The sequence below is a fragment of the Aethina tumida genome, chromosome 6 (assembly GCF_024364675.1).
Source record: "Aethina tumida isolate Nest 87 chromosome 6, icAetTumi1.1, whole genome shotgun sequence".
Classification (NCBI taxonomy): domain Eukaryota; kingdom Metazoa; phylum Arthropoda; class Insecta; order Coleoptera; family Nitidulidae; genus Aethina; species Aethina tumida.
Window position 1 is genome coordinate 1056053 of NC_065440.1, and position 11777 is coordinate 1067829.

The 11777-nt window shown below is 33.6% G+C and overlaps 1 protein-coding gene across 1 annotated transcript; it reads right to left on the reverse strand.

The window, feature by feature from the left end:
- Positions 1-8305: 8305 nt before the first annotated feature.
- On the reverse strand, positions 8306-11433 carry LOC126265926 (uncharacterized). Its single transcript, XM_049968838.1, has 2 exons — positions 9472-11433; positions 8306-8449 (listed from the first exon to the last, which is right to left on the reverse strand). The coding sequence occupies exons 1-2, from the start codon at positions 11431-11433 to the stop codon at positions 8306-8308; spliced, it is 2106 nt and encodes a 701-aa protein (XP_049824795.1).
- Positions 11434-11777: the final 344 nt, after the last annotated feature.

The window sequence follows — 11777 nt, forward strand, 5'->3', positions numbered from 1 at the left end:
AATTGGCAGAGAAGAAGAGAATTGATGGCTGAAGGCGGTCTCCACCGCACCATTACCTCCGCAACATCAACCAGAAACTGCATCACATTATGAATTGTGACATTTCCAATCCACATATTCCGACGGCATAATTTTAAGTCAAATTACGAGTGGTGCGACTGAGTTCTGAAACAACAAATGGTATTGGATCATCCGATAGGAAACATGCATCTAATTTATTAATAAATTCATTGTTTTAAGTATGTTTTTAATAAAGTGTTTTTTTCAGTTCCTGAAACTCTGAAAACCCTTAAAAAAGAAAAAATAAAAAAACTATACAATTTTGACGCAACAACGAATAAGAAGAAAAGGATCTTCAGGAGATAAATTTGGCTCGATTAAATGAAGCAAAGTTAAAAGAGGAAGACGCCAGGTTCAGAATAGAGGAAACCAGAAATATAAAAATAAATGTTGTTGGGGCAGACCAGGGTTAGATTTGAAGCACAAAAGATGTTGTTAGAGGAGGCAAAGTTCAGAAAGAAGGAGGTGAGGTTAAAAATGGCGAAAGTTACCGAAACCGTCGTTTGCTACAGGCAATAACCGTTTTTTATTTATAGTGCTTTACCATAAAACTACACCCCGCTATGGGTTTCAAGGGCTGGGATTATCGAATAAAAATATTTTTACATGCAGGAATTTCTTGCTCTTTATAGGTTCATGAATGGTAAAAAGAAGAAAAATGTAGCTCAAAAAATAAGGGATGTTTTTTTTATTTTAATTTTAAGTTTTCTACGTCCTTGCAGTTTTCTCATTGACACTAAACGGTTAATTCTGTCGATTCCGAAGTATTTTTACTGAAATGTTGGACTTTTTATGGGTCAATTTCGACCCAAGTTAGCAGTACCAACATTGTTGTCGTTCTTTTTGGCCAAAAAGAATTCCAAAGTATTACAGACAAGAGATCATATGCAAAATTCGATAAATCTTGAATTCAAAAGAGTCGTTCTAACACCAGGTGAATGGCAAATGCATTTAACAACAAATCTTTGAATCGAACATCATATTTCATGCGGGTTTCTTTTTAATCGTGCTAGACTAAATTATTCATCATATGTTACGATAAAATGTAAGTGTTAATTACTTATTATCTATAAAAACTCAAAGATTTGATACATTAATTAGATTTTTCATTCATCATTTATGCAGTTTTATATCTTAATAAAAGTAAAAAACTAAAAACGTCTATCATTTCACTATAAATTACTAAAGCATTTCAGGCTCTTGTGAATGTGGTACCAAAATTATTTGCGAAATTTGTGAAAGAAATTGTGTAGGTGGTTTGCATATTGGAAGTACCACCAATCAAAGGCAAATGATCAAAACGAAATCCAGAGCGGCAAATATATGGAAAGAGTATGGTCCACTGCATCATTTGTTATCCGTAAAAATGTAGTAAATAGCAAATAGTGTAATGCACTTTGATGGAAAAGTAATACCGCACATATATAGCGAAATAGTTACTAAACAAATTAAAGCAGAATTCTGAATAGAATAGAATGCTGTTATAAATGAGAATCGATTGTAGATATAAAATGCAAGGGTCTCCTATATATAAACTAACTTAACAGAGAACTTAAGATAAAATATAATTCTACAAACTAAGCTATAAAATCTGAAGCATGACATCATTATTAAAATTGCAACTACGGGGGAATATAATTTTATGATAGATAATATAATTAAAGAGGAAGTACAATATAAGATTATATTCCAGTACTACAGTGTAGTTCCGTTTCTTGTTTGGTGCGGTGCTGTTTGGATGCATTTTTATCATTTGGAACATTTGTTGATATTATTGTAAATATATATTTACATACTATAACGATTAATACAATGACAAATATTGTAGGTATATGTATTTATTTATACAAGGTGTCTGTATTAATTAATAATTAAAAATCTTTAGGAAATCCAAATATTATTTATGTAGTTCTATGATGAAAGTTAGAACAAAAATAAAAAACACGTAATTTATTTTTAGGTTTTATTAAAGATTTATATTAAATATAATATTAATGATTTATATTCTTATTTTACATGTTATAAGGATTGCGTTTTGTAAAATTACCCTACAGAGAAGAGATAATTTTACTTACGTTTAGGCATTTTCCTCCAAAAAGATATTTTCTGACCCCGTTGGATTTTGGTGCCCAAATAGAATAGTTCCTTAAACCAGATTTGAAATAAATCAAGTAGAAGACCGCTAGTAATTATCGATTTAAATTCACAGAGATGACGAAAGAAGATAAAATATAAAGTTTTCTACTGAAAAATAAAATAGAAAAATAATTTTTTAAAAGAAGATACTATAGTTATGGCCAACACTGTAAGTAAATAAAATAAATATGGAATTACGTAATTATAAAAAATATTAGTTTTATAAAATTATCAATTTATTTCATTAATTTTTATTAATAGGTGTCTAGTTTTATTAATTTTTGAATCCAATTTTATTTGTAAACAAATGAATATGGAACGCCGAGAACTAGAAATTTAACTTGTGACGAGTGTGCGCAACATGCTTTTGTTGGTGGAAGAGTTAGAGCAGGATGGCCTAAAGGTTTAGTGTGTCCCATACCATATCAATTTTATGCACTTTACAAATGCACTTGGTGACTTGTGATGACACCAGAAGACCAAGACACGGCAGACAGTTCTTGTCCAATATCTTCGACCTTAAGACAGCGGTTTGTAACCAACTATAAGAATGTTACAGTCGAAGTTAGAGGACTTAGGAAGTCTTCGAATATATATTGATCATTCGACAATATCTTAGGGAAGATAATTTACAACCCTGTAACTTACAAAATATCAACTTATTTGTCGAAGACGCAGTTCCTTAACAACAGGCACCGATTTAATAATGTTAAATATTCTGTTGAAATTTGTTGAGAATAATTTAGAATCTAAATGAAATTTAAAACCTCATTCTTTAAGTACGCTACAAAATAAATATATAAAAAAATCATTAATCAAGATTAAGATATGTTTACTATCTATAATCTCAAAAGAGAAAAGCAAGCTACTAATTAAAAATTATGGTTATTGAACTTTTATTTATAAGTTTGTTATGATTTAAATGAATTTAATTTTCTATTTAACTATATTTTATACTAACTTAAGTTAATTTAATAATTTTAATGTATTGAACTGGAAGCAAAGTGTGTGCTATAAATTATGAATATATTTTATACTAATTTTAATGTTCTTTTGAAATTATTGTCTTATCCTTAAATTTATTTTTCTCAACCTTAAAGTTAGGAGTGACACAAAATAAATATACATATATCGACTTTAAATAATCTGATCACAAAGCTGCATTTCAGTCATTGCCACCTAAAAAATATTATAAAATATTAAAAAACTATATACAAAAGGCCAAAAACATCAAGAGAAATTACTGTTTCCAGTTACTTACATAATACTTGATTTGGCTAAATAAACTAATGAAAATTAAATAAATATTATCTAATAGTCATTAATTTTATCGTTATATAAATCAATAAAATGAATGTATATGTGTTGTCATAAGACTGTGTTAAAAGTATTTGAATGTTCTCTAATTTATATTTCACAAATTTTAAGCAATGACATTTTCTGTTTAATTAATAAAACTATATTTAAGAATTGGAAATAATATTAAACATTAATACTAAACTTGTTTATATATAGGAATTAAATTATACAATTTTTTACATCTCTTTTTTAATTCATATAAGGTGAAATCAATTTGATTCAGTCCAGAAATGTTCAGTCTGTACAAACCTTAATTTTATTATCACGTAAATCTATATTTTATATATAGATAATGACATAGCATGTGTAGATTAATATTTATTTTAGTTTTGTTAAATGATGTATTTTTAAATGCAATTAATATCCCAAAAGTATTTAAAATTTTAATACAAACTAACAAGTTTTTAAAAATGGGAAACATCACTGGACAATAAACTGATTTGTACTGCACGAAGTATAGATATAAGGAGTCCGAATGGTATAGGCTTTTCCGCAGTATTCGTGGTATACAATATTAAACCCAGATCATAGTTCTCTTTTCTGCCACTAGCTGCGCAAATGTTCAGGACGTACCGATGTTATTATTATTATCACACGTAAATACGCGCTGGCTCGAGAATGTTGAAATTATTAAAATTATAAAACTAAGTATAAAATATTAATTTAATTATTTTAATTTTCAGAGCTGTCAGTATCAACAAAATTACCCGCCTAAGGATTTAAACGAGTACTTCTTCAAACCTGGCGCACTCTACCGGCAAAACATTCTGTCCCCTAAAATGCTACCATTTATTTAACATTACGTTCGGACTCCTTATATCTATACTTCGTGTGTACTGTTTAAATTATTCAATAGATATCAGTTTTACAGTTTTCTGTATTTCACATTTGACAAAAATGGCGGAAATAATTAAAAACTCAAATTAATTTGTATATAATTAAATTAATTTTCTGTCTTCTGACTTTCCCCCATCGATAAAAAAATATGTTTTAAATTATTTATTGTACATTAGTGAATTATTACGAGGAAACCGAAATAGTACCAAATACAGAAACACACTCGAAAACTACACTAAAATTTTAGGCTGTCTTAACCTTATAGACTCAGAACTACAAGAAGTTTAAAAATTTGTAAAACAAACTATAGGAAATATGAATGCAGAAGATAACCGAAAAATAACTAATATTCTTGATCACATAAAATAAAATCAAGAAAATGTGTTACATCAAATTAATAACCAATAATCAGTTAAGAAAATCATTCAACAGGACTGTTGAAGATATTCAACATAATGGAAAATCTATTGCAAAAATATATATTTAATACAAACATTGTTAAATAGTTTCCAAGAACAAATAGATGTTTGTACAAGAGTATGAGCAAGAAATATACTAAACCAGCTCATTCAATTATTTAACATTGTTTTGAATATATTTCAGGAACTCTTTATATTTTTGTAATGCTATTCAACCGAGTATAATTTCCATTAAAGAACTCAACAGAATCGCATCGTACTACCCTAATTAATTAACATTTTTATCGATAAGCCAAAACATCCATAATTTAAAATTTCAAGCAATGCCGTAAGCATTATGACTAACATAAACAAACCACGTGTAAATAGTGTAATTTTGAAAAATAATAGTTTTGGCAATTGCCCTTATTCCTAGTTAAAGAAGCAAGAAACTCTGGAGTTTATTCACGAAATAAACCAAAACCTGGTGGTTTTTCCGAACACCGTAATATTTGAACTACATTGCTTAGATAATTTGTCTCGAAAAAAAATAAAAGGGACATTCCTTTTTAAACACCAGAACAATTGTGGCTATTTCATTAATAAACAACCATTAATATTCAATGATATCTATCTGGGAAAACCGTTATTATGGGAACTTACTAACTTTCAATCACTCATCGCAGAAATAGAAAAACCTCCCCAAATTAACTTTAGGAATTCTCGAAATTATCAAATAATATCCAATAAATCGAACCAAAAAGTATTGAAACAATGACCACCTCTCCGAAACCACCTTCTTATACGTTTTACTGCTATGTATAGGAGTTTTCATCATAATAAGATATTTTAAAAGAAGATCAATTAATCCAGAGGAGACTGGGAACAACCTTCAGTCATACCAATTCAATTAGTTTAACATCAATGTTGGTAAAGATAGAAAAGGAACATTTGTTTTGTTTATCTGTTTTCTTAAGGTAGTCATCCCATCTCCTTCATCCCCTTCCTAGAAATCTAATTTATAAAAACTCTAGTATTCATTTATTTTGTTAGATTTTATCAAATTTTTGTTAAGATCAAAGCTTTTTTAGTTTTTCTTATTACTAGATTATGTATTGTTTGTCGATTGTATAAATATTCGTTTTAACCTTTTTGTAAAGTGTTAGTTACATTTTAAATCAATTAATTTAATGTGTTTATTTGTTTTGTTTTTTCTACTCCTTATCTGTACATCTATACATATAAATAAAATTGGAGTGTCTGTTTGTACTATTGAAATAACCGTTTTTTATTACATGCATATGAATATAAATACGGTACATACACCAAAATAATATTTTTTACAATTTTTGTGTCTCTGTCTGTCTGTCTGTTCCAGCTAATCTCTGAAATGGCTGGACCGATTTTGACAGAAATTTTATTGGCAGGTAGCTGATGTAATAAGGAATAACTTAGTCTACTTTTATTTTAGAAAAATTCTTTCATTCTAGAAAAATAAAGTAATGTTGCAATATCCCAGTACTGTCCAGTATCACAACTGGGCTGTCACGTCGGGCGCCTCCCACCACTTTTCCCACCAACGATTGATTGATAGTTTGATAGTTATCTTTTATAATTCCACCGATTAATTCAAAATATTTTGTTACTCTTTTATTGCTTTACTTTTTTACCTTTAAGTAATAATTATAAATTAAGTACATTTGTGTTGAATATTCAGATTTACATTGTAATTGATAAATTATTTATAGGTTATTTTATTTAGTTAGTAACGTAGACAGTTGTTTTTTTCTAATATTTAGTTATGCCTAAAAGAAAGTCAAATCTCTCTAAAAACATGAGAAAGGCCAAAAGCCAAAGATTGCGACGTGAAAATGAATCTGAACAAGATAGGGAAAGTCGTCTTACAAATTGCAAATTACGGATGTCCATGTCTAGGTGGAATGAGAGTAGTTCTGAAAGGAATGAACGATTACAATTAGATAAAACGTGTCATTCATTGTTAAGGGCTCAAGAATCTTTGGAATCTCGAGATCACCGTTTAGAAAACGATCGTATTCAACACGCTATCGGACGAAGTCGGGAGTACAACTAGTTTGTTAATATAATTGTGCTGTTTTAATCTACATTATAATTAAAGTTCATAAATTTAAGAACAGTAAAACAGTGAGTAAAATTAGTTAATATTTCAGTTTGGTGCGAAATATGAGTATTATATTGACATTGGTTGGAGAAGACCTCTTCAACGAAAGTAAAAGTTAGTGATATTGAAATTAATTAATAAATGAAAATTGTATAGTCGGCTATATCGATATCTTGTGTGATGAAACGAGTCTTTGAAAAAGTCTTTGGTTTTACAAATTTAAAATCTACAGTAATCAAATTACAAACCATAACCAGAAAATTGACAAATCAGCGTTTTGTTTCAGCCACTAGAAGTCTTTAGTTAAACAATTCAGATAAATATTATTGGGTTAACTTGCTGTAAGAGGATATAGTGAGTTTATTAAATTTTTAAACGTGCAGTCATATTTAAAATACAATACATATCTGTTAATGTTAATATATTGTAAGTAGTTATTCTATATACTACAATGAACGTTATTCTATTACCCATCATATGATGATATGATTGATCATTGTTGTTATTGGATCAATAATTTTTTGTTAACTTGTCTCACCTACACCGCTTTATTTAAAAAATAAAATAAGACTGTTTTATGTTACTTTAATTCCTTTTCTTGTTTTCTCAAGCATAATTTTGAATAATACAAACTCATATATTTGAAAATTTTATTTTGTATTTATTAAAGGTTATTAAATAGATGTAACATGATTTTCATTCTCAATTGGTAACATTCTTCCTCGTTTCTTGCCTTCATTCTAACAAAATTTAGTTCCTCCTTCTTTATCTGTTGGTCTAATTTTGCCACCGTCAACTGAATGTTAAATAACTCATCCACGTCAAAAGATTCGATGCGCCCTCTCCTTCTTCCACTACTCACAGGAGTAGGAGGAAAATTCACATCTTGGCTGTTGTTGTCATGTAAAATAAATTCTTTATCCTTTATGTCTTCTTCTTCCACCAACTCTAGATTTATTGCCTGCTCTTTTTTTTTTTTTTTTTTTTTTTCTGGGGACAGAGAGGGGAAAGTGTAAACCCCCCTCCGGGCACCGATCCGGAGATCATAACCAATTGGAAACCATATGTGCTAGCACATATGGGGGGAAAGGGCGTGTATATACATACACGGGTGAAGTTGAACCAGAAGACGGGACTGACAAAGATGCCAGCCCCCTGTCAACTGGTTCCCGGAAGAACAAGCCCAATCAGAGGAAGGTCCTAGAACCTCCCTGGGTGAGGATTGGGCTTGCAGTTGATCCGTCGGCCTCCCGCCACCACTGGCTTGTGGAGCGGGACTGCCCGAGAGATTGCCTGCTCTGTTAACAACTCCTGCTTTATATTTACAGCAGCAGTAGAATATGGGGCACTTGAGACAGACAGCGTAGGTGTGACGTCACGACTCCCCCCTCCCCTCCGGCGCCAGTGGGGCACTTGAGACGAACAGCGTAGGAGTGACGTCACGACCCTGTCGGCACGTGCCGCCCATCTGTTTGGGTGGTTGCTGGCCTTTGTCGGCAAGTGAGCACGCGCCACCCCTCTGTTTGGGGCGGTTTGTAGCCTTTGTCGGCATGTGGGCACGCGCCACTCATCTGTTTGTGATGGTTTATAGCCTTTGTCGGTATGTGGGCAAGCGCCACCCTTGTCGTGGGCCACCTCAGACCAAAAGCGTAGAAGTGACGTCACGAGTGTATGACATGCGCACCTTTCGTGGGCCACTTGAGTCCAAAAGCGAAGGAAGACGCGTATGCGCGCATTTGTTTATTTTTACCTGTTCGTGGGCCACTTCAGACCAAAAGCGTAGGAAGACGCAAGAGTGAATGAAAATGCAATTAATTTATAATTATGATTTATTACATATTAAAAACAAAAACATATCAATAAGTTAACAATTTATTATTATTATTGTACATTTATATTACAATTTATTATACATTTTGTTACTTCGATACATGAAAAAGAGGTGAAAAAGTTCTTTCTTTCGTTGTTGCTTTCGAATCCCAGTCGTTGATTGGTGCAAATACCGTGTTTCTAGACAGAAAACATACATATACAATATTAATTATTCAATGGTAATTTTTGTAGTGATACACCTTTTTTGTGATTGATTATTTGACTGAGGCTCATAAGTGTAGTTGTGGTGGCTGCGATGTAGGCTGAGTGTACAAGTCCGTTTCTCACCCGGTTGTACGCGTTGAATATATCAAAAACAAAATAGACAAATTGTATGTACCATATATATCTATATAATATTAATAATTCAAAGTTACCTTTTTTTTATATTATTATATTAATTTTTTAATTTCCACTTAATTAGTTCCTAGAGACCTTGTATCCGAATGGCCGAGAACTGTTGTCATCCATGAAGAGTCTCTTTGTTGAATTCGTTCTGTATGTCTTTGTCTCCTCTTTGGTTACTACACGATGATCTTTTGTCCGCACAAAGTTCATCGACGTCAAACGAATGGGATCTGTTTTTTCTAGAACCATTTGTTTAATTTTCTCAAAATTAATCAACCGAGAAGCACTGTATGTTAAGGCGATCCCTTTCACCTTACAAACATGTTCGATACACTGCTTCGTCGTTGACCACACCGAGTATGCGTAATTTTTCGGCCCGCCCGAAACAAATTCCGTGATGTAGGAACCGATACCGTATACCTCCAGCTCATCGGTCATGTCCCCAATGAATTTTCCAGTCGGGGGATCTGGAAAATGGTTGCTTGACACATAGATAACGGAATCGGTGTCGTAGTATAAAACACGTGTATCCAACATCTCTAGATATTCGTACAACTTCAAACGGGCCTGTGCTGTAACAAAAGCTGCAATTACCACATTCACAGTAGGCAGAGATTCCACAGCCTCGTCGGCGTACTCCCAGTTGATTACAACAGTTTGTTCATTCACAGGAGTTATACTGTTGACATTCTTCGACGGATGCGCAAGGAGATCAAAGCATTCCTGAGGATCGTTGACGATGGTTGTTTGTGGTTGGTTTTCACGTTGTCCAAACTTTCCCCAGAACGAATTCAACATTAATTTGGCGAGGGATCGAAGACCAGGGTTATTTTCGATGCGTTCCGGTGTTAGCTTCACTTTTTCAGCTTCTTCAAAATCCACAAAATATTGTTGTTGTTTCACCACATCGTTTATGCAATCCGCGGGCCAGCCGGAGGCTTCCTGTTTAATTTTGATGAATTTATTCATCATTTCTGTGAATAAACCCGGCTGACCCGCCGCATGGTTGTATTGACGCGTTTCGTATGTCCACACTTCAAACACTTCCACAATCCTGTAGCTTTTTTCCAATGCTTTCACGACTTCTGCAATTACCCATGTCCCTGTGAACAATCGTTCTTCCTCCGTATGGCAACACTCACGCTGCTGTGAACTTTCACCACAGCTGTTGCAAAGGGCGAACATTAACTTTCCCTTCATCCTGACAGGGAGAACGGGGTGGTACAACTGCGCGGGTGGTAAAATTTTACATTTCACCATGCCATCTACGGTGGATAAATCAATGTCCCGGGCTGCAGATCCTACATAAATTGTGGGGTGTCCTAGAGGAAATCGGCCGTACTTGCACACAAAAGGGTACAACGAACATACATCGATGTATTTGATGCGCTCACCCTCGTTACATTTGTAGTATGTAACAGTGTTTCCGGTTCGGCCTCCATAAAAACCGTCACGAGGATTCAATGGTGATGTTGCCAACACGGGATGGTTTTCGACAAAATCACGCACTTCACAACTCTGTTTTAATAATGCGCTGAAGTTACATTCCCACATTTCGATGACTTCAAATCCCAGGTTGCGAAGTCGAGTCGTTTTAATGGTGGTGGCCTCGTAACGATTTCGCATGGTATCCATTTTACCTCCTCCAATCGATGTGTCTCGGTGAAATTTGAAACAGCTGGTGCATCCATGGAAGTAACAACCGTGAAACTCGAATACCTGACGCTGCTCCTCGTTAAAACCGTCAACTTTGAGTCCTCCTCCTACTAGGTGTTCTCGACCTGTACCGGCGTGGTCTATGGTGATTCCTCGTACGTTCTCCTCCCACAACAACCATTGTAAAGCGATAACCGATTGATTATCAGCCAATCGGTAACCACCACGGGGAATAACGGCGATTGTATCGGCTTCCAGATAGTTTCGTGCAAACACCTTATTACACGCTGATGCTATTGTTGTTGCTTCGGTGAATGGACAAACCTTACACTCGTTAAGAAGCATCGACCTAAATGAAAGACAGGCTCTCATTAGTATTTCCACGTCCGACTTGCAATATGCGACGATTTCCTCCTGGAAATTAAAAACATCATTCTGATGCTCTTGATGCCAGTTTAAAAACGTATGTCGGTCATCGGGCTTCATTTGATTCGGACCGTAAAATTCAGCAGATGGTAAAGGACCCACGTATTGCTGATTTTCCAGGGTATTAAACAAGTGTGGAAAATAACCCTTTTTAAAGTTTCCAGCAAGGCCGAAAGCTTTAGGTAGCTTTGCCAGAGCCATTGGAAAATAATTTAGCGAGTCCAAAAATCGCACATTTCCCACCTCAGCCAAAATAATTTTTGTCCCCCGCATAATTAAGTTTGGCTTGATGTCTGTTTTGGTGAGAATATAGTTCAGGATGAACTGATGGTCGAATGCTTGACCGTTATGTGCAATCACAGTCACTCTTTTGAAAATTTTCCTTTGATTCAGCACAAAGTTCATAAAATTTTCAATAGGGTTGTTGATAATTACATGGGTCCTTACGCCGCATTTTTCACAAAATTCCACTTCCGTATCTAAACAGTTGGAACAACACAATTTAAACACACACAATGTGGTTTCATGCACTGCACTGACGTCGG

What these genes read in the sequence shown, in the direction of transcription:
- LOC126265926 (XM_049968838.1), bottom strand. Translation starts at nt 11,433, where the DNA reads ATGGCTCTGGCAAAGCTACCTAAAGCTTTCGGCCTTGCTGGAAACTTT. An exon ending in CGAAGCAGTGTATCGAACAT is followed by an intron (nt 8,450 to 9,471) that starts GTTTGTAAGGTG and finishes CGCCCCAAACAG; the next exon opens with AGGGGTGGCGCGTGCTCACT.